Genomic DNA, 20770 nt, shown 5'->3' on the forward strand with positions numbered 1-20770 from the left:
GTCTGTCTGCAGACTTGTCAAAGCATTAATACATGGTTTTTACTAACCGGTATCAGTATGTTGTTACTTAGTTTAGCATATTCAGCCCGGTTGCTGGCCCGGAAAGAACCTGGATTTTGGAGAGCCAGAAAAACTAGTAAACAGTACCCGTTAGCCGGAACTACCCCTAGTGGAAATGCAACAAAAAACGGGCCGGGTTTGGCACGGCACGCTTAACCGCGCTGCAGTGGAAATGCGCCATAAGACATTAAAGATGAACTATTTACATTTTTGATATAATGAACTGCAGGTATAATAAAATACATCAATACAAATAATTTGGGGTAATGATGCCAAATAGCCGTCTTGAAACCATCTTTGAATAAATAATTGGACATTTTGGGAAATACACTTATTCACTGTCTTGTCAACAGTACCAGAAGATGGTTAGCAGACAGGGGGAAAACAGCTAGCCTGGCTCTCTCTCTCTCACGAAAAACCTCATATCCAGAAAACGCCTCTAAGGCTCACTAATTAACACATTGATCTTGTTTGTTAAATCCGTACTAAAAAGTCTGCCGCCTGGTTGTATTTTTGAACTTTAAACCGAGCCAGGCTAGCTCTCTTCCCCTGCATCTAATCTTTATGGTAAGCTAAGATAAGCTAAGAGAGTGATATTGATCTTCTCATATAACTTCCAGCCAGAAAACAAACAAGCATTTTTCCCAAAAAGTCTAACTGCATCATCAAATCAAGCCTTGGGTTTACATTTTCATTACACATTATATCTGAGGATCAATTCAAAATGTGTCTATAAGGGGAAAAGCTAAATGCAGACAATAAGAATAAAGGATTTCCTCTTGGTTTATTGCTTCACAGATTATGCCAAAAAACCTTGTTCTGCCCTTTGGTGAAACAACACTTAATAATGTATGACTCCCACTAAAACACAGACACAATGACTCCGCTATCTACAAACAAACTTGAATGAGGAGTCTAAACAAATGTAATGAAAAGCATCAACCATGGAAAATTAGAGTTTTCTTTCCACTTACCCTCTTTTCGTGTGAACAGCAAATTATAAAAGAGAAAGCAAGATGACGTACAGGCTTTTGATGATTCCATTCTTATACTAGTACAAACGATTGCATTTAAAGCTGCTCTTTAACTCAAATGTGTTAAGAACATGTATAATTGTGAAGTTTATTTCTCCAAAAACATGGCAAAATGTATGGGTTCTGCTTTTTATCTTCCGATCCAGAGTGATGAGTTTGCTGTGAGTGTTTTATAAGAAAAAATATATAATTGCTTATTTCTTACCTTGCCATACGACCAGCCCAGCTCTATTTTATTCATCCCCCAGAGTTCATGGATGTTTTCAGCGAGTTTATCTCTGACTTTATCTAAATGAACTGGCATAACAATCTGAGGGGGAAAAAAATATGAATTTAAACCACAAAATTATAAACGATTATGACGTTTGTTCTCCCGTCTCATGTTAGTTTACCTGGCTAGTTTCAACAGGTGTTGGGATGAAGGAGGCCTGAGACATGGACTGCGTTGTGCCGAGCAGATCTCGGACTCCTTCAGCATCCCTCTTGTACTCTTTCACCGGCTCCACCTTCATCTTCTCTTTGGGCAGCAGAGCTTCGTAACATGGAGCGTAAGTCGACGGAGGCAGGAACTTAAAGTCACCATGTCGACCACCCAACAGGAAACGCACCCTAACGAGATAAAATGTTCTTAGGTCTATTACTCTGTACACAGAAAATGGTAGGAGAAAGAGTAGTTCATTAATGGGAAAAAGGTGAGTGTAAATATAAGTTACAAATCTAATCATAATTGAGGATCACACAGGTGTAAATGGAAGAATCAGACAGTGAAAAGTAATTCTACCGTGCAGCTTCATGTAACAGTTTTTCTCCTCTAAATCCACTTCAATCAGTTCCAGCCTCTGCTTTAACAAGGGACAAGTTTAGCTCTTAGACAGAGAAAAACGTCACAGGCCATCACTGTGAAGAGGCTCTCCTGAGGCCGCCAAAAATAGCTCCTGGAGTAGTAGTGGTGACGGAACCAAGCCTATTCTGACTGCAGCCCTCAATTATTGAAGAGTGAAGATGTGTGGTTGTTACTTTTTGGCACTTTTAAATCTGTGGAGATGCTCGCCCCATTCAGCGTTTCAGTTTCAAGAACAAGCTGGGAGACGTCATAAGGTGCTGAATGTAACTCTAATTGAAATGTCTCAAAAACTGCTGGGTGTATTGCCATGAAAGTTGACATTCATGTCCCCTTAGGATTACTTGTAATAAACTTGATTTTCTAATACTTCTTGTAACAAAATCATCAAACCAAAAGTCATGACATCTTTAAAAAAAACAATGGCCTGTTGCTTTAACCGTTTGAGCAATACAAATATGGTTTACACTCGTAGTCACATGCAATTAGTTTCCCATCCCACTGACAATCAGGTATGATATTACATTTTGAGGATTCATTTTCATCTGCCAATTACATTTTCAAATAGCCTACATGAACAAATCAAATCAGACCAGTCTCTTGTTGTCTCTTGGTGTCAAATGCTCCTCAAAGAGTGAAAGCTGTTAATGCAAAATGCTGTTTTTGCTTTACAAAGACAGAGCCAATCATCGTGGAGAAACTACTGGAGCTTGAAATTTCTTTTTAAAGTGTTGTCAATCACACCATCTGTGGTCACCATGGCAACAGAGCAGAATATGAGACCGGCCTTACCTGGGTCCAATTTCAAGCCCCTGACGATTGATGAATTTGGACCAGAAAAGGTGTGTGGATTAGATGGATTTCACGCAGGGTAGAGTTGGTGTGAGTGTAGTGCAATATATATTTATATGAATTTATTTTTAGCTTGTCTGTCTTATCTGACTGTGCTTCTCATTCTGTGTGTAGCTCATTCCTCAGAGACATTTCAGGGAGTCGATTTGCCTCAGACAACACACAGGAGTAACAAACAAACACTCACTTGACCCCTGCAGAGAAGCTGACCACGGGGAAGAAGAGCCCGTCCGTGTTGAAATTCTCAAACATGCCCTGCACAGGCTGTCCGTTGATCCTGAAAGAGATGCTGGGAGCTCCTAGATCCAAACAGCAGCTGACCACATCCTCTGATGTCAGGATGTGCTGGTTCAAGGACGCAACCGCCCGCGGGATACGACCTGTTCAGGAGACACACACACCGTTTTTGTGTGAACCCAGAGAGTGATGCTGGCACCTCTTTCTATCACAAACAGGGCTGAACATGCAAGATTGCCCAAACTGTTAAACACCCTCTGGGCAAGGAGATCATCGCTGTGGGGAACTGTCTACCTGGCTGTAGCCCAGGGTTACCATTAATCTTTATTACATTAGCTTTTTTATTTAATGAGCTGAGCTCTATCTCACACAGGCTCCACACTGTACTGGACTCTATGGGTTATACTCTTCTCAAATCAAAAGTGTATGTTCTGTTACTATAATTTTCATAAACGTAGCCTACTAGTGCCAATCAGGACAATCCTACCCATTTGGCAGCAGCTCAGTCTGAAGGGACTTGACGTGGGAACCTTGGGGAGTGTGTGTATTTTGGCCTATGTGTGTATTGTAAAGAACTGAATTGATAAAGTTCATAGTCTTGCATACATGCAGACCACACAGTATTTAAGACAGGTACATTCTTCCAAGCTCCACCCACAGCACCCGTAAAGTCCTGTAGAAGGTGGAGCCTGTGCTGATAGAACTATGGTTTCTTCGTTTCACACAAACACAGAATGTTCTCTCTCCCACTGACCTGACCAAAGATGGAGTCCATCAAAACCATACGAGTAAAGGTCATCTCCTACTCCATTGCCTCCCCAGCCCTCTCCTCCTCCAGGGTAGGGAGCGTAGCCTTTAGCGTTGGCCCAGCCCACCCTCAGGTGCGAGGGCTCGCTGGTCACGAAGTGGTCCACCTGGTCGATCATCAGCTCGTAATACCACTTCTTATACTGAGCCGAGCCCTCACTCACCCCTAGGAAGATGTTCGGTCTCATACTGGCAATGAAATGAAACATGATATCACTAGTTATCCCTCAGAGGCAGACAGATATCAGATATTCTCATATTCATTTGTAATATCTTTTTTTTCTTCTTCTGAAAACTAATGAAAAAGTCTTCTCTCAGGACAAGATAATTTAATTTGCTTCTAATGTATTTGGTTCAGGAAGTTCTGAGTCGATAGCTTTAAGCAAGTCAGAGCAAAGCAGACTACTTCACTAGTGTCAAGAAAAGGATCCAACGAGATTTGTAAGAGTAAATCCAAGTTTAAAACGATCTAACCCTCACCACAGTGCTTCTTTTCATCGTACAAAGACAAAATATGTAAGGAATATATGGCATTATAGGAGACCTAAAGACAGAGTACATTCTCATCGTGCTTCATTGAGCAAACTAAACCTCATGTTTGAGCCTGCATGATCCTCAATCAAAGTATGCAGACCATGTTGTTAAGGGTACATGATCTATCCTTGACATGTAGTTTAGATGTATTCCTTTAACACTCAATTACACAGTCCAGTGGAATGCTTGTAATGTGCACACACCAACAACAAGGAGGTTGGGGATTCTGGCTTGTGGATGCATTTATATTATACAGCGGTGGTTTGTAAGATTGAACTTAAACGTCCCGTTAATTATAACGTATACTGCATATACACTGTATTTTCACGCAGTAACTACCTGGTATAACTGTAGAGTTGCTAACTGAACTAGGTGGAAAATAATTAAAGTTAGCTTGATAATAAACTACCCGTTATGACAAGTCTGACACTTGAATGATGTTATCCCATTGCACCCTCAATTACAAAATGTAATGGAAGTTTAAAAATTCAGCTTGAATACCATTATATTAGGAGAGGAAATATGTATAGAACAATATACTTACAATGTCGCTCAGGTCCCTTAAAATTGTATACTTTGAGGTTATATCAGGTGAGCTTGAGTTCCTGTTTACATTGTTATTACGAAGTCTTTATTAATTACAGTTTCCTTTTGTTTTATTGGTGCAATACCATTTATTAAATCACAAAAACCTCAGCATGATAAAAAGAGACTTGGTGAGACTTACCTCTGGACATCATTGACCAGCTGTGTTTGCAGAAGCAGATCTCTCTTGGGCAGCAGGTGATCGCAGATGAGGTTCTGATTGGTTCGCACAGCTACGCCGTTACACACACATAGCGAGCAGAGCACATCCAGAATCTAAAGCGGGAAAGTGGCGGCAACAAGGAGGGAAATAAGCTACAATGGCAAAAGGAAGAGCAACAGTTCCCCAAAAAATATTTCACAATTATCTTATTTTGCTCTGGATATGAATCCACCCCTTCCCAGAAGTTACTTATTATCTCTGTCCCCTTCACTGTCAAGCTCTAGGGACAGACCATGCAACCGCTGTGTAATTACTCAGAGATGCTTATTGGGGGCAAAATCATGTCCAATAAAATCTCTTTGATGTTAGCTTAACAAAGGAGTAGGATTAAATGGGGCGGGAAGCTCAGCCAAGGGCGACAGGCTAGAGCACCTATGCTTTATCATTGGCCCTTTTTTCTCCCGCTTGCAGAGCTAAATGATAGACTCGGGCTAATTTATGACTCGGGCCAGCTGACTCCTTGCTCCTGATCTTGTTTTCCTGTTAAACTGATTCATTTGTAACAGGGACAAACTGCAACTAAACCCCAGGAACCTTCTGTTAAATATGGAAGTTAGACTGCTGCTAGAAGGTGAGCTGAATTAGTTGATGAAGAAAAGAAATGGTGACGAAAAGGCCCTAAGGGAACTGTTATGGAAATGAATGTGCATCGAGTGAAGCGTTTGCTGAGTCTAATGAGGAGAGAACTGGAGATGGCTAGATGCAAGATAAACAGGCACTTGATGGTTGATGTGAGCTTTTGCGCTTGAAGGTTTTTGACAGCAATCAAGTTACTTTTTGGCATAACTTGGAAGAAAAGCTAGACATATTTGAAGATACAATTAATCATTTACTTGCATAGAGTTAAATTAGAAGATCAATATAACCCTGGGTTAAAGTAAACATCTAGCCTAAGCCAGCGATCGGTTAGCTTAGCTTTTTAGCTTTACAGAATGAGGAAACAGCAATCCTGGCGTGTTCAAAATGATGAAACAAAACCCCCCTTTAGCCCCCTACAGTTGTATCAACAGAAATTAGCCATTCAAGAGGGGTTTTGTGCTGGACCATTTCTTGGTCAAGAGCTGTTGCCAGGCAACCAGCTTTGACTGTATGAAGATGTTTCGGCAAAGCTGTAGGGGATGTTACCTTTGGACGGAGCCAGGATGACTATTTCCATCCATTTCAAGTCATTCCAAGCTTAATGGATGGGGCTTCAGTTTCATAATTACATGCATGTTATACATCTTGTAATTAGACCCAGCAAGACAGCAAACAAAACGTACATGTTTTTGCCAAAATAATAAATTATTCCATTAAGAACATGTTTTATTGTTGCATTAACTCAATATAATTTGCTATTGTGGTTTATTTTCACCAGACCTTCATTTTCCACTTTAATTAATTCTTCTTCTTGTACCTCAAATTACGTTACAGAAATATTATACACACAAAAAAAGAGCCCAGATGTGTTGTTATTTTATATCTCTGCAGAAATTGTACCCTAAACGTGCTGTTTACCTTGTGGTTGCGTCCGTGCTTGTAGAGCAGTGATATGATGGACTTGATGTGTCCTCTCTGGATGATGTTGAGCGCCTCTGGGCTCTCAATTAGAATGCAGTGCAGAACTTCCAGGATGCCTGCACGTCCACAAATTCATCAATTAGCACCAGCGGAAAGACACAAATAAAGACACACCAGAGGACACACGTCCAAGAGATATCCACTCTGCATCGATTAACAAGGAGAGCTGCTGGTGCATTCTTTATCATTAATTTAAAAGTAGAGGTACCTACGTATATAATTTCAAGGCAAGCAGTGTCATCCTTCTCATCTTTTAAAACTCATGTCCCTGTCGAGGAGCGCTGCTTTGCCATTAAAGGAACTGGATAGCTCTGTGATGTCTCTCTGACAGAACATGCTGTTTTACTGGAATAATAATGATCATACCTGAAGAAGACTCCAGTCTCTCCAGCTTGCTAACCAGCCAGTCCAAGTTGTTGGAGAACTGTGTGCAGTTGTTCCTGTTCCCTCTTATTAACGCAGCTGCAGGGTACAAGGAAAGATTGCATGGGTTTTAGTTAAAAAAGGGTATTGAAAGCCATTTGATGGATGCCCTTCAGTACAATAGCAAAAACAATGTCAGCCAGAGGTGGACCCCTTAAATGAACGCCAAGGAAGGTTCTGCTTTGACACCCTTATTGATATTCATTCAAGATGCTTAAGATAGAGGGGGGGAATGATACAAGGAGAGAAAAGACATACAAGCGGACAAACACACCCACATTTCATCCTGGGAAAAAATAGACAGGGTCATCCAACGCAGACAGACAGGGAAGAAAGGAGGGAGGCATCCCAAATCCACTTAGCGCTGCGCCAGGGCAGGTGTGTGAAGGAGGGAAGGGGGGAAGAAAGAGACGTGGCTTGAAAACTAAAATAAGCCAGGAGGTGACATCAAAGTAAATAAGAGTGTGAAGGACACGTCTGTATGGCAGTGGGGCTTCAGCATGATAGGATGGAAGATAAACTTTACATAAAGAACATCATAATTCTCTTTCAACAAATGTAACCCATATCTTGACAGGAAGGAAATAATGCCTGCTTGCAAAGGCTTCTTTATGTAACAACTGGTGATGGAATTGTTTCAGCCAAACATTATATTGGTCAGACTCAGCAGGAATTTCAGACAGAGATGGATATTTTTCCCTGCCAGATCATTTTAGTAAGATACGTCTATATCTGACAAGGGCATATGCTGGCAGTGCAAGAGGTTAAATTGATGATTTTGCAAAGGCAGGGCTGATGACGTGCTATGGGAACAGAAAGAGCAAATCAAGAGCAAGTAAATACAACAGAGCAGCGTACCGATAAACAACAACAAAAAAACACCTTTTTGTGTTAATGTGTGAATTTTTTCTCCCCAAAAATGTGAGTATGTGTGGTGACTGATGGAACTAAGTATTTATGGTGTGTCTGCTGCGTATCAGTGTACATTTTAAGCTTAAAGAGGATATATTATGCTCATTTTCAGCTTCATATTTATCTTTTTATGCCTCAACTGTCTCCATGCTTTAATGTTCAAAAAGCTCTTTATTTTTGTCATGTGCTGCAGCACCTCTTTTCACCCTCTGACGAAAACCAGAGCCTAGTCTGCTTTGATTGATTAACTTATCATGTACAATGTCTTGGAGCGCTAGCCAATAGAAGCGCAAGAGAGGAACCTTTAGCTTTTGTAGACCTTTTACATGCGCGAAAATCTATATAACAAACTACAGAAAAGGGAAAACTCCGAAGAGCCTAACAGGGCCTCTTTAAATCTGAAACCTCCGATTGTAATCCTCCGCTGTGAGGTGCCTGCTTTCGGCTGGTTAAATATCAGGTCAGCACACTTCTTTATCGCCCCTGCAGCCACTTTATCTTCAAACAACGACTCTCGTCTCTGTGATTGATTACAGGAGGGGATCGTTTTTAAGTGCGAGCGTTTGTGTAGGTACATGTGTGGCTGTGTGTGCTGGACCGTTTTCTTACCCAGCAGCTCATACAGCAGGTTGAGAATGTCTTTCCATGCTGCTCCGGCCTCTGACCCCGCACACTCTCCGAAGTGGGCGGCACTGTTGTATACATTTAGTCGATCGATGCAGTTGGACACCAGAGTCAGCATGCCCTGAAGGAATGCACAGTGACCCATCACATGAGCATAACCACGCAAATATAACATGAATTTCAAATACATGCATGTAACGCACTGACAACAGCAATTCAGCGTTCAATTAGTCCACCCTTCTGAACGCAGTCCTGGGGCTCTCCCTTGTCCCACTGTGTGGCTGTGTCGTGGTGATTTATACTACCGAGAAATATCTATAGTGATCAGATATGCTAAATGGGCGCCGTAAAAAGACAAAATGGAATTGCGGGTGATTTATAATGCCAGGGAAATACCATGAGTCAGCCGGGAAAAAATGTACCTCCTTAATGTAAAATATTAGGGGTGGGACAGAGATGGGCTGTTTTGGTTTATTATCATAGAAAGACAGAAGAAACAGAGAACATATGACAGATTAATTGCTAAAATATGCATTATTTGCAAACATTGGAACCACATAAAGTGTATATATATATTTTTAAGGTGGGTCATTTATATCTATGCATGTTAGCTCATTGATATTATGACATGTTGCAGCCTATACGTGTTTAGGGGTGAATGGATAGTTGACATTATAGGCCCCCTCAGTAAGGCTGACATGTCATAATTGATGAAAGCAATTTAGTTCCCAGAGGGTTTAGCAGAAAGCTTCAGTGCTCTTGTGCCAGCCTCGGGAAAACGTATGACACCAAAACTGCTGACACCCTCAAATGCAATGCCTTTAGCACCGAGATGGCATTGAAACGCACCACAAAGAATCCATTGCTTTAGCCTTTTCACATACTCAATCTCCTGCAAGTTTGCCACTGCTCTCAGCTCACTCATGTGTGCAGTCACTTAGTACATTTGCCTCCATCACAAGTCAAACTCTTTTCCCCCCCAGAGGGCTTTCATTTGTTATGCTGCTCTGCAGAATCGCTCCCTGTGTTATTAATTGATATTTCATGGCCTGTTGGTTTGCTTTCCTTTACGATGAAACTCACTTCCTGTTTGAATAGGTTCTGCCGGTTCTTGAGCGAGCGTAGCTTGATCTGCCTCTCTTCGTGCTCCAGCTCGACGTCGGGGAGCTGGAAGTAGGTGATGAGGTCATTGAGGGTTTGGAGGACCTCCTCTACAGGTAGTGCGACCAGTATCCTATTCTTAACACCCAGACAATCCAGGTCTCTGGGAAAGAGAAAGAGAGGGAACAGTAACACATCCCGAATGACCCCTCATTCAATTATGACCACTGCATGTATAGTTAACAAAACACTCCCATTCATCACAAATAAAATAACATCCCGGTGATTACGCTCTAATTGGAAGGCTGAGCAGACTCCCGGAGAGGCTGTGATGACTAACACAATGTTTAGCCGACAGGTTCATCCATGCTGAAATGCTGATTTCCGCTGGCCTGCTAAAAATAGCTCCTGTCGTTCGTGTGGGAGGGGGGTGCAGAGATGTATGTGTCACAGGCGCCCTGCGGGGGAGGCTGACAGACTCTCACATGTTCCCGCCATTGAGTGCCCAGCGATCCCGGCCCAGGGGACAGCGAGGACTATTGATAACAGATAAGGGCACTGGAAGCATCCGCTGACGTGCTCCACAGCTTCTTTTCTCACAGCTGGCAGTGCGTAGCCGTGACGCTGCTGCAAAGTTTGCCTTTTGGAAACGTGTGTCTGACTCTGCACCAGTGAGGGAGCTGTCTGGGGCTTTGGCGCCCCACTCAGTCAAAACGCACAGGCTCCAAGCTTAACTCCCCACTGGGTGCGTTCACAATCTGGAAGGACGTTACATCACTTTTGTGTGGACTGTGTGAGAGTCTGCGGGGCTTTGAGATGGCTGGATTTGAGGATTCATCTGTAAACTGATTGTTTTATCATCTCTATTAATTATGCTCTAGCATCATCAGTGGGGCGCTAAAGCAACGTGTAAAAACGAAAGGACATTTTGCAGATTACCCTAATAAAGTGGCTCAGGACAAATTTGGAATGTAATTTGGTTTAATTGGGCAATTTGTGCGATCATGTGCGCATTAGTGAGGAACAGCGGTGCAACGTTTGGCACACCTGATGAATCGCTTGAAGAGTAAAGTGGTGTTGCGGATGATCCGTGCGGCACGAGACTCCTCGTGTTGACAGCGCTGCAAGGTCAGCCCGTCATCCATGTGACCTTCAGAATGTAGGCACGCCTTGAGAGGAGGAGAAAGGGTGTGAGACAGGGAAGAGGGGAGGGAGGATAGGAGGGGGGGGACCAAAAAAGGAAGAGGAAGCCTTTTAATGGAGAGAAAGTGTCCAGCCTGCACTGAGCCACAATGTCTGGATCACAGGTGCTGACACTACAGGCTATCTGGCTCTATTTAAACAGTGGACAACATTATCGCACAGCTCTATCTCTACTGCCACAATAGCCAAGGGAAAAGGCAAACTAGTAGACAATGATCTAACCCATAACCCTCAGAATAATGATACCCTGCAAGGGATGTTATTTATGTATTTATTCTGTTTGTTTTTTGTTATATACTGTGCAATTAAAGAGAGAGCAGTGTGTGCCTGTGTTTGTCTCCACTCACTCGTCTCTTGAGGGGACCCAGACGGGCGGATTTGACATCAGGTGCCTGGTAGGAGAGCCAGAGTCCCGTGGCCACGTGCATGATGAAGCAGAGCGAGTCCCCGTATTTAATCTCCGCCACTCCCATCCCGTCGATGTCCCGCTTGGGACTCTGCTCCAGCTTCTCCTGCACAGGGGAGGAGAAAATGAAAACGTCAAAGCTGTCAGTGTGGATCAAAAACGTTTGCTGGCACAATACAAAACATGTTTGCACATTCTGACACACTGCATGAATGTTAGTCATCACCGACCAACCAAATGTCAACTGCATCTGCTGTTTTGTCTGTAAAAGTGGAGTTTTAGTGGAGTTTTATTATTTTTGCTAGGTTCAGATATAACTGCAACCCATTATCGACATGAGGTCTTCAATGATAAATGACTGCACTTATATTCTGCTTTAAATACAAATTGGAAGGGTCACTAAATGGCTCAAAATCACTGGCCATATCTGGACTCCCATTACACAGAGTCAGGCTAAATGGACGCTTCGTTGAGTTCAGCTAAATTAACCTCAATGGTGTAGATTCTCACCGGTCTCACTTGTAATCTTCATTGTCCTTAGAAAAATGGTCATTTTCCATTCCAAGGGGGAGTGGGCGGTTCATTTGTAAAGGTTTAGAGGTGAGCCTCTGTGATTCCTTTTTCAGTGGTGTTTGATGAGGAATTGTGTTGTTGATCCCATGTGACACAGGTCACCTTGAAGAATAGCAGGGAATCGAGTGAATACATGATGAGTGCCCTTGAATCTGCGTCCTAACCTTAGAGGCTCTGAAACAGTAGGCGGTGGCGATGGTGTCGGACCTCTCCCGGTCCTGCAGCACCAACCCCCGATCGTCCGTCAGGGCCAGGTAGTGACCGGTGGTCAGGTGCCGCAGTCTGAAGGGCTGGCCCCAGCGGATGTGGCTCCCGCTCCAGCTGCCAAGGTCACAACCACACGTTTAAATGCAAAAATACAAGGAGAAAAAAGGGGTGTATTTCCTAAGCCCTGAAAGCCTAATATTTGCTAATGAGATGATCCAAACATTGCTGACAGCTGTTAATTATCTAGCCTGCCGTGAGGTAAAATAATTAGCAAATAACTGAAAACATTTCTGTAATTATGCACTTTGTTTCTGTTCAGGGAGTGCAAACAAACCAGGGTAAATGTGACAGATATCATATTTGACACAGAATTTGAAAAGGAAAAGGCTGCATCCCTGGGAGGCTGTAAAATAGCCCGGATCAAAGACTTGACAGAGAAAAGGGAGAGAAAGAAAGGAAGAGAAAGAAAGAGGGAGACAGAAGAATAAAGAGACAGAGGCCACAGTGCAGCATTAAATCATAGGTGGGGAGATGGAGAAAAGGACAAAGGGATGTAGAAAGAAAAAATGAGAAAGAGGAAATACAAAGGAACAGGTGGGATGGAGGAAATAAAATAGATACAGAGAAAGAGGAAGCAAGGAAATAGATAACAGATCATGCGAGGAACACTACCCACCTGATTCGGAGCGGCTCCAGCCTCCACAAGGATCTGGCCTTGGCTCCGGCTTTACCCGTCTCATAGTTGACTATCCTGGGGATGCCAGACAAGCATGAGTGGGTTGTCTGTCTGTGGATGCAATAAAATGTCTAGCCACCAATTAAACTGTCAAGGTCATTCATACTGGCTTAGCAGCACCTTGTTTTTACCCTCATTCGTCACGCTGATATTCACTGGAAGGATGTGTTATGTACACATACACACTGGCTGTATTTACTCTGCCCACCGCAGCATCACATCCTTCAAACAGAGACGTGTGCGCCCTGATAACTCACAGCTACACTGTCTATCAGAGATACGGGTGACTGGGCCCAAAGATAAAATAAATCGCTCATCACCCCCCCGCTGACAGCTTGGAGTGTGTTTGATCTACCCCAGAAATGTGTAAGACCTCAAAACAGCTTGCTCCCTTTGCTGAATTTCAAGGACAACAGTAGGAGACAAGCCAAAGTGGGAAAATTATGTCAGATCCCGCCTCCGCGTTTACCTCGCTCTGTTCTAAAAATAGAAACCATGTGTGTGTTTGTGCCCATGAAAACACACACTTCTCCTGGCACCTGGCTGAGTGTGAATGAACCTTGACGCTGTTTTGACCCACTTTGAGCCCAACGTGCCATTTTTTCTGCGCCCCACCTTATCTATGTTGGCACCAAACCGCTATACTGTAGATAAAAATAACTCAGCAGCCATTTTGGCTCCCCGGAGAGCCTTAGTGTCACGCTGGTCAGAGGCGTTTTTATCAAGCGAGGTGGCAGCTGAGGGGCTATGGGTAACTCCCGGTCATTTAACTTCTCTTGTGCCACATAACTGCTTTGCCATCACTTAATGGTGACCCCTAATGATGCGGTGTAATTCAGTCGGGTCAACGCTTTCCCACCTCTGCTGCTCTTCACTCTGGTCTGATCCTGGGATGGCCACCACCTCGTCATGTCCATGGAACAACCGCATCACATGACCACCCAGTAGGTAGCCTAATGCATGAGAAAGGAAAGATAACTAGAAAATGCATTTCCTGATGAAAATGCGTGCGAATGCTGTAAACTGTGCATATTTGTGGATGAATTTCGCTGAAAATGCAGAAAAAGCTGAATATTTTAATAGTTGAATGGTCTCTGTAGCTGCTTTTAGCTACAGAAACCAAGTAAGTGTGTTGCTGAACTAATTAGATAAAGAGACACTACGGACATTTTTGTTCCTGATTTTGCCTGCACTTAGATTGCTTGTCATCTCATACATGCAATCTAGAAAGACCTTGCATCTCAAGCACAACAGCAGATTACAAAGCGCAATTTTGCATTTTAGCGTACTTTTCAATAAAGCAATCCAAGCAGATGCGGTTATGGAAAACATTTGTCATTCTAACATAAAATGGAGTTCTTCAACAACAAGGAATATGGTCAAAGCCAAATCTCTACATTATCTATTTTCCGACTATCTCTAACGAGATGCTTCTTAGCACCCCATCTTTAGATATACAATTGACATTAATCTGACAGCCTACACCTGCTTTTTTTGTTACTGTAAGTGTATATTTTCCTTCCATATGTTCAAGGTATATCATCATAAATCACAACAGAATCATAGAGAAAGTAGTGACAACTTATGAAAGCTGGGGTTCAGTGTGAAGTCTCTACCTTCTTCTATGTTGCTGCCGGAGCAGATGGGATGGACGTTCCAGAGGGTTTGCATGAAGGAAGCATCCACCTGGATGTTGCCGTTGGAGATGGATAAGTGCTGCAGGAAAGAAGAATCAATTAGATATTTGCCTACATCAACGCTGTTGAAGGGACATGTGTCAAACTGTCAAAGACAGTCTGTTGGGAAAGATGGAAGGAAGTTTTCATTTTTACTTGCCTGGTTTTACTTCTCTGTTCTACATAATCAATTGTTTTGTACAATAATACCAACAACAAAAAACATCTGTTAAGATAAATCTCTATTGGATAACCCAAAACAGTTGTGGGTTATAAACTAAATGTAAGGGAGATTGACACTGGGTTTGACATTAAATGTAATGTTGATATTGACGCAGGGTTCAGCTAAAGTTTGAAACTCTCTGTAATCATTGATCCAGATAAAAACTCCAGTTTATCATCGAGCGTTAAGGGAAGCATAAAACATGACAGACATATGCCTTGAGTGTTTGGGGATTCATACCATCTGGGATGCTGTCTGTGTGTGTGTGTGTGTGTGTGTGTGTGTGTGTGTGTGTGTGTGTGTGTGTGTGTGTGTGTGTGTGTGTGTGTGTGTGTGTGTGTGTGTGTGTGTGTGTGTGTGTGTGTAAATGCTTAGTATAGTAGTGTAGTGTACGTANTACATGTTACTTGTTAGACGTTTTTATCCAAAGCGACTTACATACTCAATACTGTGGACAATCCCAACAGGAGCAATGTGGGGTGAAGTGTCTCAGGGACACAACGACATGCTGAGTGCAGTGCGGTTTGAACCTGTGACCCCCTGATCCGAACACCAACGCACAACCCACCGCACCACACGCCTCCCGCGTTTAGACAAAACCATAATGCATATAGTGATATATGTACAGTGATTTTGATTGTGTGGTACAGCTTAATCTGTGCTCTGTTGTTGTCATCCATTTACATTCATTAGACTACCACGTCCTACATTACAGCAGAGATAATAAGCAAAGTGCAGCTTGTTATGTAGCGCTTCTTGTTTAAAAATACTTCTTTTTTTTAATGTGTTGTTTGTTCCGTAGATGTAATTCTGTAAAATGAAGAGCTGCCAGAGAACAGATTACCCACAGAGTTCTTGTACTATTCACAAAAGAGCTGGCTGGTGTTCATTGGACCCACACGCACAGCTGCATATCTGTACGCTGCCCTGCATGTTTTCTTGGTAAACATCCGCAATTGCCATGCCACCTCCGCTGAGCAGCATTGCCAAAGGGATTATTTGGCATTCGGTGCAGCCTCAAGAGAGGCTTCGCACCTCTCGCTTGATATGCCAGTGGTACACCTTTTCTCTCTCCCCCAAGAAAACATGCTCCCTTGTTCCTCCTCATAACTCTCTTTCATGTTCACTAGAGTAGACTGTCTTATCACCAGTAGCACTCCTCTCCTTGTTGGTTCACAATGACACTGACTTACAAGGGTGTGCATTTCATATGAATATATTCAGTAAACTTTCCTACATGCTGTACAAATAGAGTGCGTAGACTGTGGACCAAAGTTGTAGGCAACAAAGAGAAGTTGAAATATGATATCTGTGACTGTTCACTTTTCTCACAGATAAGGGATGATAATAAGCGGCAGCATCCGTGCCTTGTGGATTTCTCCAAGCTGCCAGAAACGGAAAAGAACTACAATCTGCAGATGTCGACAGAAACACTGAAGTATGTCGAGTATTATGGATCAGTTTTCTTCACGGTCCTTTTGTTTTTGAGGAGAAAAATAAAAAGGGGCTGTGGGACGGAGTCAAAAAAAGAAAAAGACAGATTTATTACAAAAAAATATTAAATAACAATAAAGATTTTCTTTAGGTAGTTTTTAACATCTTTGTCATTCATAAGAAGCATTTCAAACATGACAAATAAGGGCAATCAATATGATAAACAATAAAATTAGGACCAATATATAAGTCAATTGACAATAATATATTTAGAATCTTTAAAAAAAATTGGTATATGTACTTTCATATTATCCCAGACACATCTGGGGGACACTGATGCCTTCCTGAGTGACACCAAACTCATTTTTACTGTCACTCTGTCCTTTTGCAAGGTGTGAAGAAAATATATCAAAAGCACACGACACCCAGTGCATTCCTCTGGGTATTCCCCGGCCCTTTTCCTGCTGACAGATTAGGACACGCACAATTTAACCTATCACTGCTCCATTTGAACACTCCCAACTCTTCAATCGCTACTTTTGGAACTTCACAAATTGTCAAATCAGAAGTAATAACTATCACAGTGAGGATTAAACACTATCTGCAGCCTCATTGGTTCCATCACTTTCTGTTTCTCCCTACAGGACCCTGCTGGCGTTGGGCTGTCGGGTAGTTCAGGTCAATCCAAATGCTGAGAGCTCCCTCAAAAAGATAAAACTCCCCAAAAAGTAATTGCGCATGCTTATATTTGTTGTACAAAATCCATCAAAACACCATTTCCTTCTTTAAATGTATCTTGTCGCTGTTATTACACATTGTGATTGTATCATGTAATAATAGACAGGAAATACAATATGGCAAATACAACATGGCAGTAAAAGTTTTCATGGTAAACCCAGAAGAAACATATCGGTTTAATAAACTGCATGTAAAGATTGATATCAGGCTATACATGTGGGTAAATAGTCCTGGTGGATTTACCCTTTTATTACTTCCATAACATTTTTTATTGTCTTTTTTCTTCTAGCTTCATGATGTCCAATGGTTATAAGCCGTCTCCTCTGGACCTGTCTGATATAAAACTGACTCCAGGTCAGGAGCTGCTGGTGGACAAACTGGCAGAGAACGCACACAATGTGTGGGCCAAGGACCGCATCAAACAGGGCTGGACTTATGGCATTCAGCAGGTACGGGAAATAAAATAAACTATTATTTTGGTAAGAAAAATTATCTTACCTTAATAAGCACCTGAGATGCTTATTTAATACCCTTATTTATATAACGAAAAAGAGTCATTGTCATATTTTTAACTCTGTGTCTCGCTTTACTGCTGTTTTTTTTTATATGTTCTGTTCCTCCCTCATGGTTCATTTGTTCACCTCCTATACAGTCTCTTCCTTCCACACGTCAGGCGGCTTATTCAGTCGGACATTTCCTGGATATGTGTCATTATTCAATTCATAGCAAGATGTTCTGCAGGAAGGGGTAACAAGTCACAGAACATATTGTACAGAAAACACTCAGTGCAGCCTCTTCTCATCTAGCAAAGTGCAGAACTGAATACGGCGACTGATTATAAGCTCTTTAGTGTATTTTGGTACCACTGCCATGAAATTGGATCAAAACTCTCTCCTGAAATAATGAATTTTCCACTGCCTTTTTCTTTCATGATGTAATGTAGAATGTGTCATCCATGTGAAATTCATCTTGTTTCTGTGGTCAGTTTGTTGGTTTGAGATTTGAAGTAAAAAACGGTATAGTCTTTGTAGTGTGTTTGCTTTTCATTTACTATGAAACGTAGATTTATATTGTGTATTGAACAATGATTTGATGTATATTGCAAAGTGTTATCAATCTTCCCACATTAAAGTGAATGATGACTCATTCATTTTGCCTTACTTTGCTAATAGTGTGGAAAAAGAGTCTTTCTGTATGATTGCTAGACTATAAATGAAAGTGAGAGTCTGGATAGAGAGGAGTCAAGTGAAATCACTTAGTGATACAGAGAAAGCAGCTGATGTATAATTTAGATGACGCATAATGTTAGTCTAAACTGCCCATTTTTCCATTTGTCCCTGCTCTGCCATTTGAACCATTATAAGCAGCTAAGATTCGTTCAAATACATACTTTGGCATCCACTTTTAACCGGATTTTGGTCCAATTTCCTTTAGAAGTTTGTAATTCAAGTGTCAAAGTTGATAAGATGAGACCGGTTAACTGACTAGCACTTTGGAAAAATGCCACAAAGACTTTAATTAGGCCGACATGTGGTATCGGAAAAGTTGTTATGCTTGACCCAACACACAGCTTGTGATTTGCAAAACCAGCAAAAGATTTCAAATGAAGCTCTGCAAAACTACTTAATTAGTATCAATAGGATTCTTCAGTGGTTGCACCATGGCCCACAGAGCAAATGGTGGACAGCAGTTGCGCAATAAATGAACAATTACCATAATCAAAGGGAGTGATTTGGCCGTACAGCTGGCCTACAGTACACTTGATGAGATAACCTGGTATTTTTGAGAATGCTTTGCCTGCAAGTGGGTGCATCACATCTTCTCGTCTCTGCAGGATCTGAAGAGTAAGCGTAACCCTCGCCTGGTTCCCTACGTGCTGCTGGACGAGCGTACCAAGAAGTCGAACAGGGACAGCCTGCGAGAGGCTATCCGCACTCTGATTGGCTACGGTTACAACATCGAGCCCTCGGACCAGGAAGGCGGTTAGTTTGACTCATGGACGTATGCCTATCTAAATGCACAGACATTCAAATTATACAGTTAATTATAGAATGCCTTGTTACAAAGTTTGTCCTTACATTTGTGTGGTCTTCCAGTCCCGATAAGGACATGTGCCTCCCAATTCCTTTTATTTTGACTAATGCTAGACTCTTGCAATAATGATTCCGTTAGTATTCGAGATCTGCTGGTTTTGAAGCAGCAATCTAAATCCTAACACCGTGGCTCTTTCTTCCTCCATCCATAGGACAAGTGGTTGAGCGGCTGAGCATCGACAAGGTGCGCTTCTTCAGAGTGGAGAGGACGTACGCAGTGAGGACCGGGAAGTGGTACTTTGAATTTGAGGCCGTGACTGGAGGAGACATGAGAGTGGGCTGGGCCAGGCCTGGATGTAAGCCAGATGTGGAGATCGGCACGGATGAGCTCGCTTTCGTCTTTGATGGGTACAGGGTAAGCTGTTAGCCCATCCTTAATCAAGCACTTAACACTCAACGACTCCACAGACATAGATATTTTTAAGTCAGAGGGATTCAATCCCGATTTGTTTTTTTTATGGTTATTGGATTTTTATTTGTGCTGCAACTCAAATGTGATGTTGTTTCAATCAACTTGCATATTATTTTCTTTAATTATTATTTGTAAATTATCCATCCCAGTTACTTAAAGTCCAAGGTGATGATTTAGAATGTCTTGTATGTCAATCTTAAACCAAAATATAGTCACTTTATTGAGATATAAAGCGAATTAAAGTGAGAAAATCTCCATAAATGCAATTTTAATTACTTAAATACTACAAGGTTAATTACTTGAATGATTTTTGAAATAGTTAGCAATTACTTTCTGTCCATGTTTTATTTTATTATCATATTGTACAGATTAATGCAAGATATCTTTCTCTCAAAGATAACAGGAAAAATACAAGATATGCTTGAAAATAAAGGACCTTAGATTGACCTTTCTTGCAACACATCTGCTAGGATTTGCTGCTTATGTTACCTTTGTATATTGTCTGTCTATAGGGTCACTGCCTGAACATGGGCAGCCGTCTGTTCGGCCGCTGCTGGCATGCTGGGGACATCGTGGGCTGCATGATCAACATGGAGGACAAGTCCATGATCTTCACCCTGAACGGAGAGATCCTCATCACGAGCAAGGGCTCTGAACTCTGCTTCACTGACTTTGAAACTGAGGATGGTAAGAAGTTTACATGAGGATAAGATGTGCGTGGTAACATAGGCCAGTTAAAGAAGGTCAGGGAGTGTCAGACTGATAAGGAGTTGTTGGCCAATCATCTTTTAATAAAGCTTTCACATGCAGAGCAAGAAGCATTAACCTACAATGACCATGCTGGGGAAATAAGTGAAAAATAAGTGGCTCCCTGTAACAAAATCACCCTTATTTAATGTGACACTTGTAAATTGCCTTTTTGCAAAAGCTGGATTGATTTTCCCTCCCCTCCTGCTGTGGGTGTTCTTAGAGGCTATTTATTCTCTCCCTCCTTTACTTTACCTCCTCTGGCTCTCCTTCAGGGTTTATTCCAGTGTGCAGCCTCAGCCTGGCTCAGGTGGGCCGCATAAATCTGGGGAAAGATGCCAGCACCTTCAAGTACTACACCATGTGCGGCCTTCAGGAGGGATTCGAACCCTTCGCGGTCAACATGAACCGAGAGGTCACCATGTGGTTCAGCAAGCGTCTGCCTACTTTTGTCAATGTGCCGAAGGACCACAACCACATAGCAGTAAGACCAAAAGCATATGTATTGATCAAAATCACAACACTTGTC

General features: G+C 42.1%; 2 protein-coding genes and 1 long non-coding RNA gene across 3 annotated transcripts in view; 1 reads left to right on the forward strand and 2 right to left on the reverse strand.

The window, feature by feature from the left end:
- Window positions 1-761: 761 nt before the first annotated feature.
- Window positions 762-12405, reverse strand: LOC104950589 (ryanodine receptor 3-like). The gene is made up of 14 exons (XM_010777123.1): window positions 12386-12405; window positions 12140-12296; window positions 11344-11508; window positions 10841-10962; window positions 9776-9956; window positions 8678-8813; window positions 7100-7195; window positions 6671-6789; window positions 5093-5226; window positions 3779-4020; window positions 2975-3167; window positions 1487-1703; window positions 1300-1404; window positions 762-767 (listed from the first exon to the last, which is right to left on the reverse strand). Exons 1-14 carry the CDS (start codon window positions 12403-12405, stop codon window positions 762-764), a joined length of 1893 nt encoding a protein of 630 aa, XP_010775425.1.
- A 485-nt stretch (window positions 12406-12890) lies between these two features.
- On the reverse strand, window positions 12891-14628 carry LOC104950584 (uncharacterized). Its single transcript, XR_798936.1, has 3 exons — window positions 14535-14628; window positions 13778-13871; window positions 12891-12933 (listed from the first exon to the last, which is right to left on the reverse strand). It is a non-coding gene; the product is annotated as an uncharacterized lncRNA (long non-coding RNA).
- Window positions 14629-15808: 1180 nt separating this feature from the next.
- Window positions 15809-20770, forward strand: part of LOC104950591 (ryanodine receptor 3-like) — a 50617-nt gene continuing 45655 nt past the window's right edge. The window contains exons 1-8 of the mRNA XM_010777124.1: window positions 15809-15873; window positions 16152-16255; window positions 16896-16979; window positions 17279-17438; window positions 18824-18971; window positions 19235-19437; window positions 20007-20181; window positions 20517-20725. Of these exons, the coding sequence (XP_010775426.1) occupies window positions 15865-15873; window positions 16152-16255; window positions 16896-16979; window positions 17279-17438; window positions 18824-18971; window positions 19235-19437; window positions 20007-20181; window positions 20517-20725 (1092 nt within the window). The 5' untranslated portion in view covers window positions 15809-15864. The remainder of the gene's footprint in view (window positions 15874-16151; window positions 16256-16895; window positions 16980-17278; window positions 17439-18823; window positions 18972-19234; window positions 19438-20006; window positions 20182-20516; window positions 20726-20770) is intronic.

This window comes from Notothenia coriiceps, unplaced genomic scaffold (assembly GCF_000735185.1).
Source record: "Notothenia coriiceps isolate Sejong01 unplaced genomic scaffold, NC01 NC01_scaffold00017851, whole genome shotgun sequence".
Lineage (NCBI taxonomy): Eukaryota > Metazoa > Chordata > Actinopteri > Perciformes > Nototheniidae > Notothenia > Notothenia coriiceps.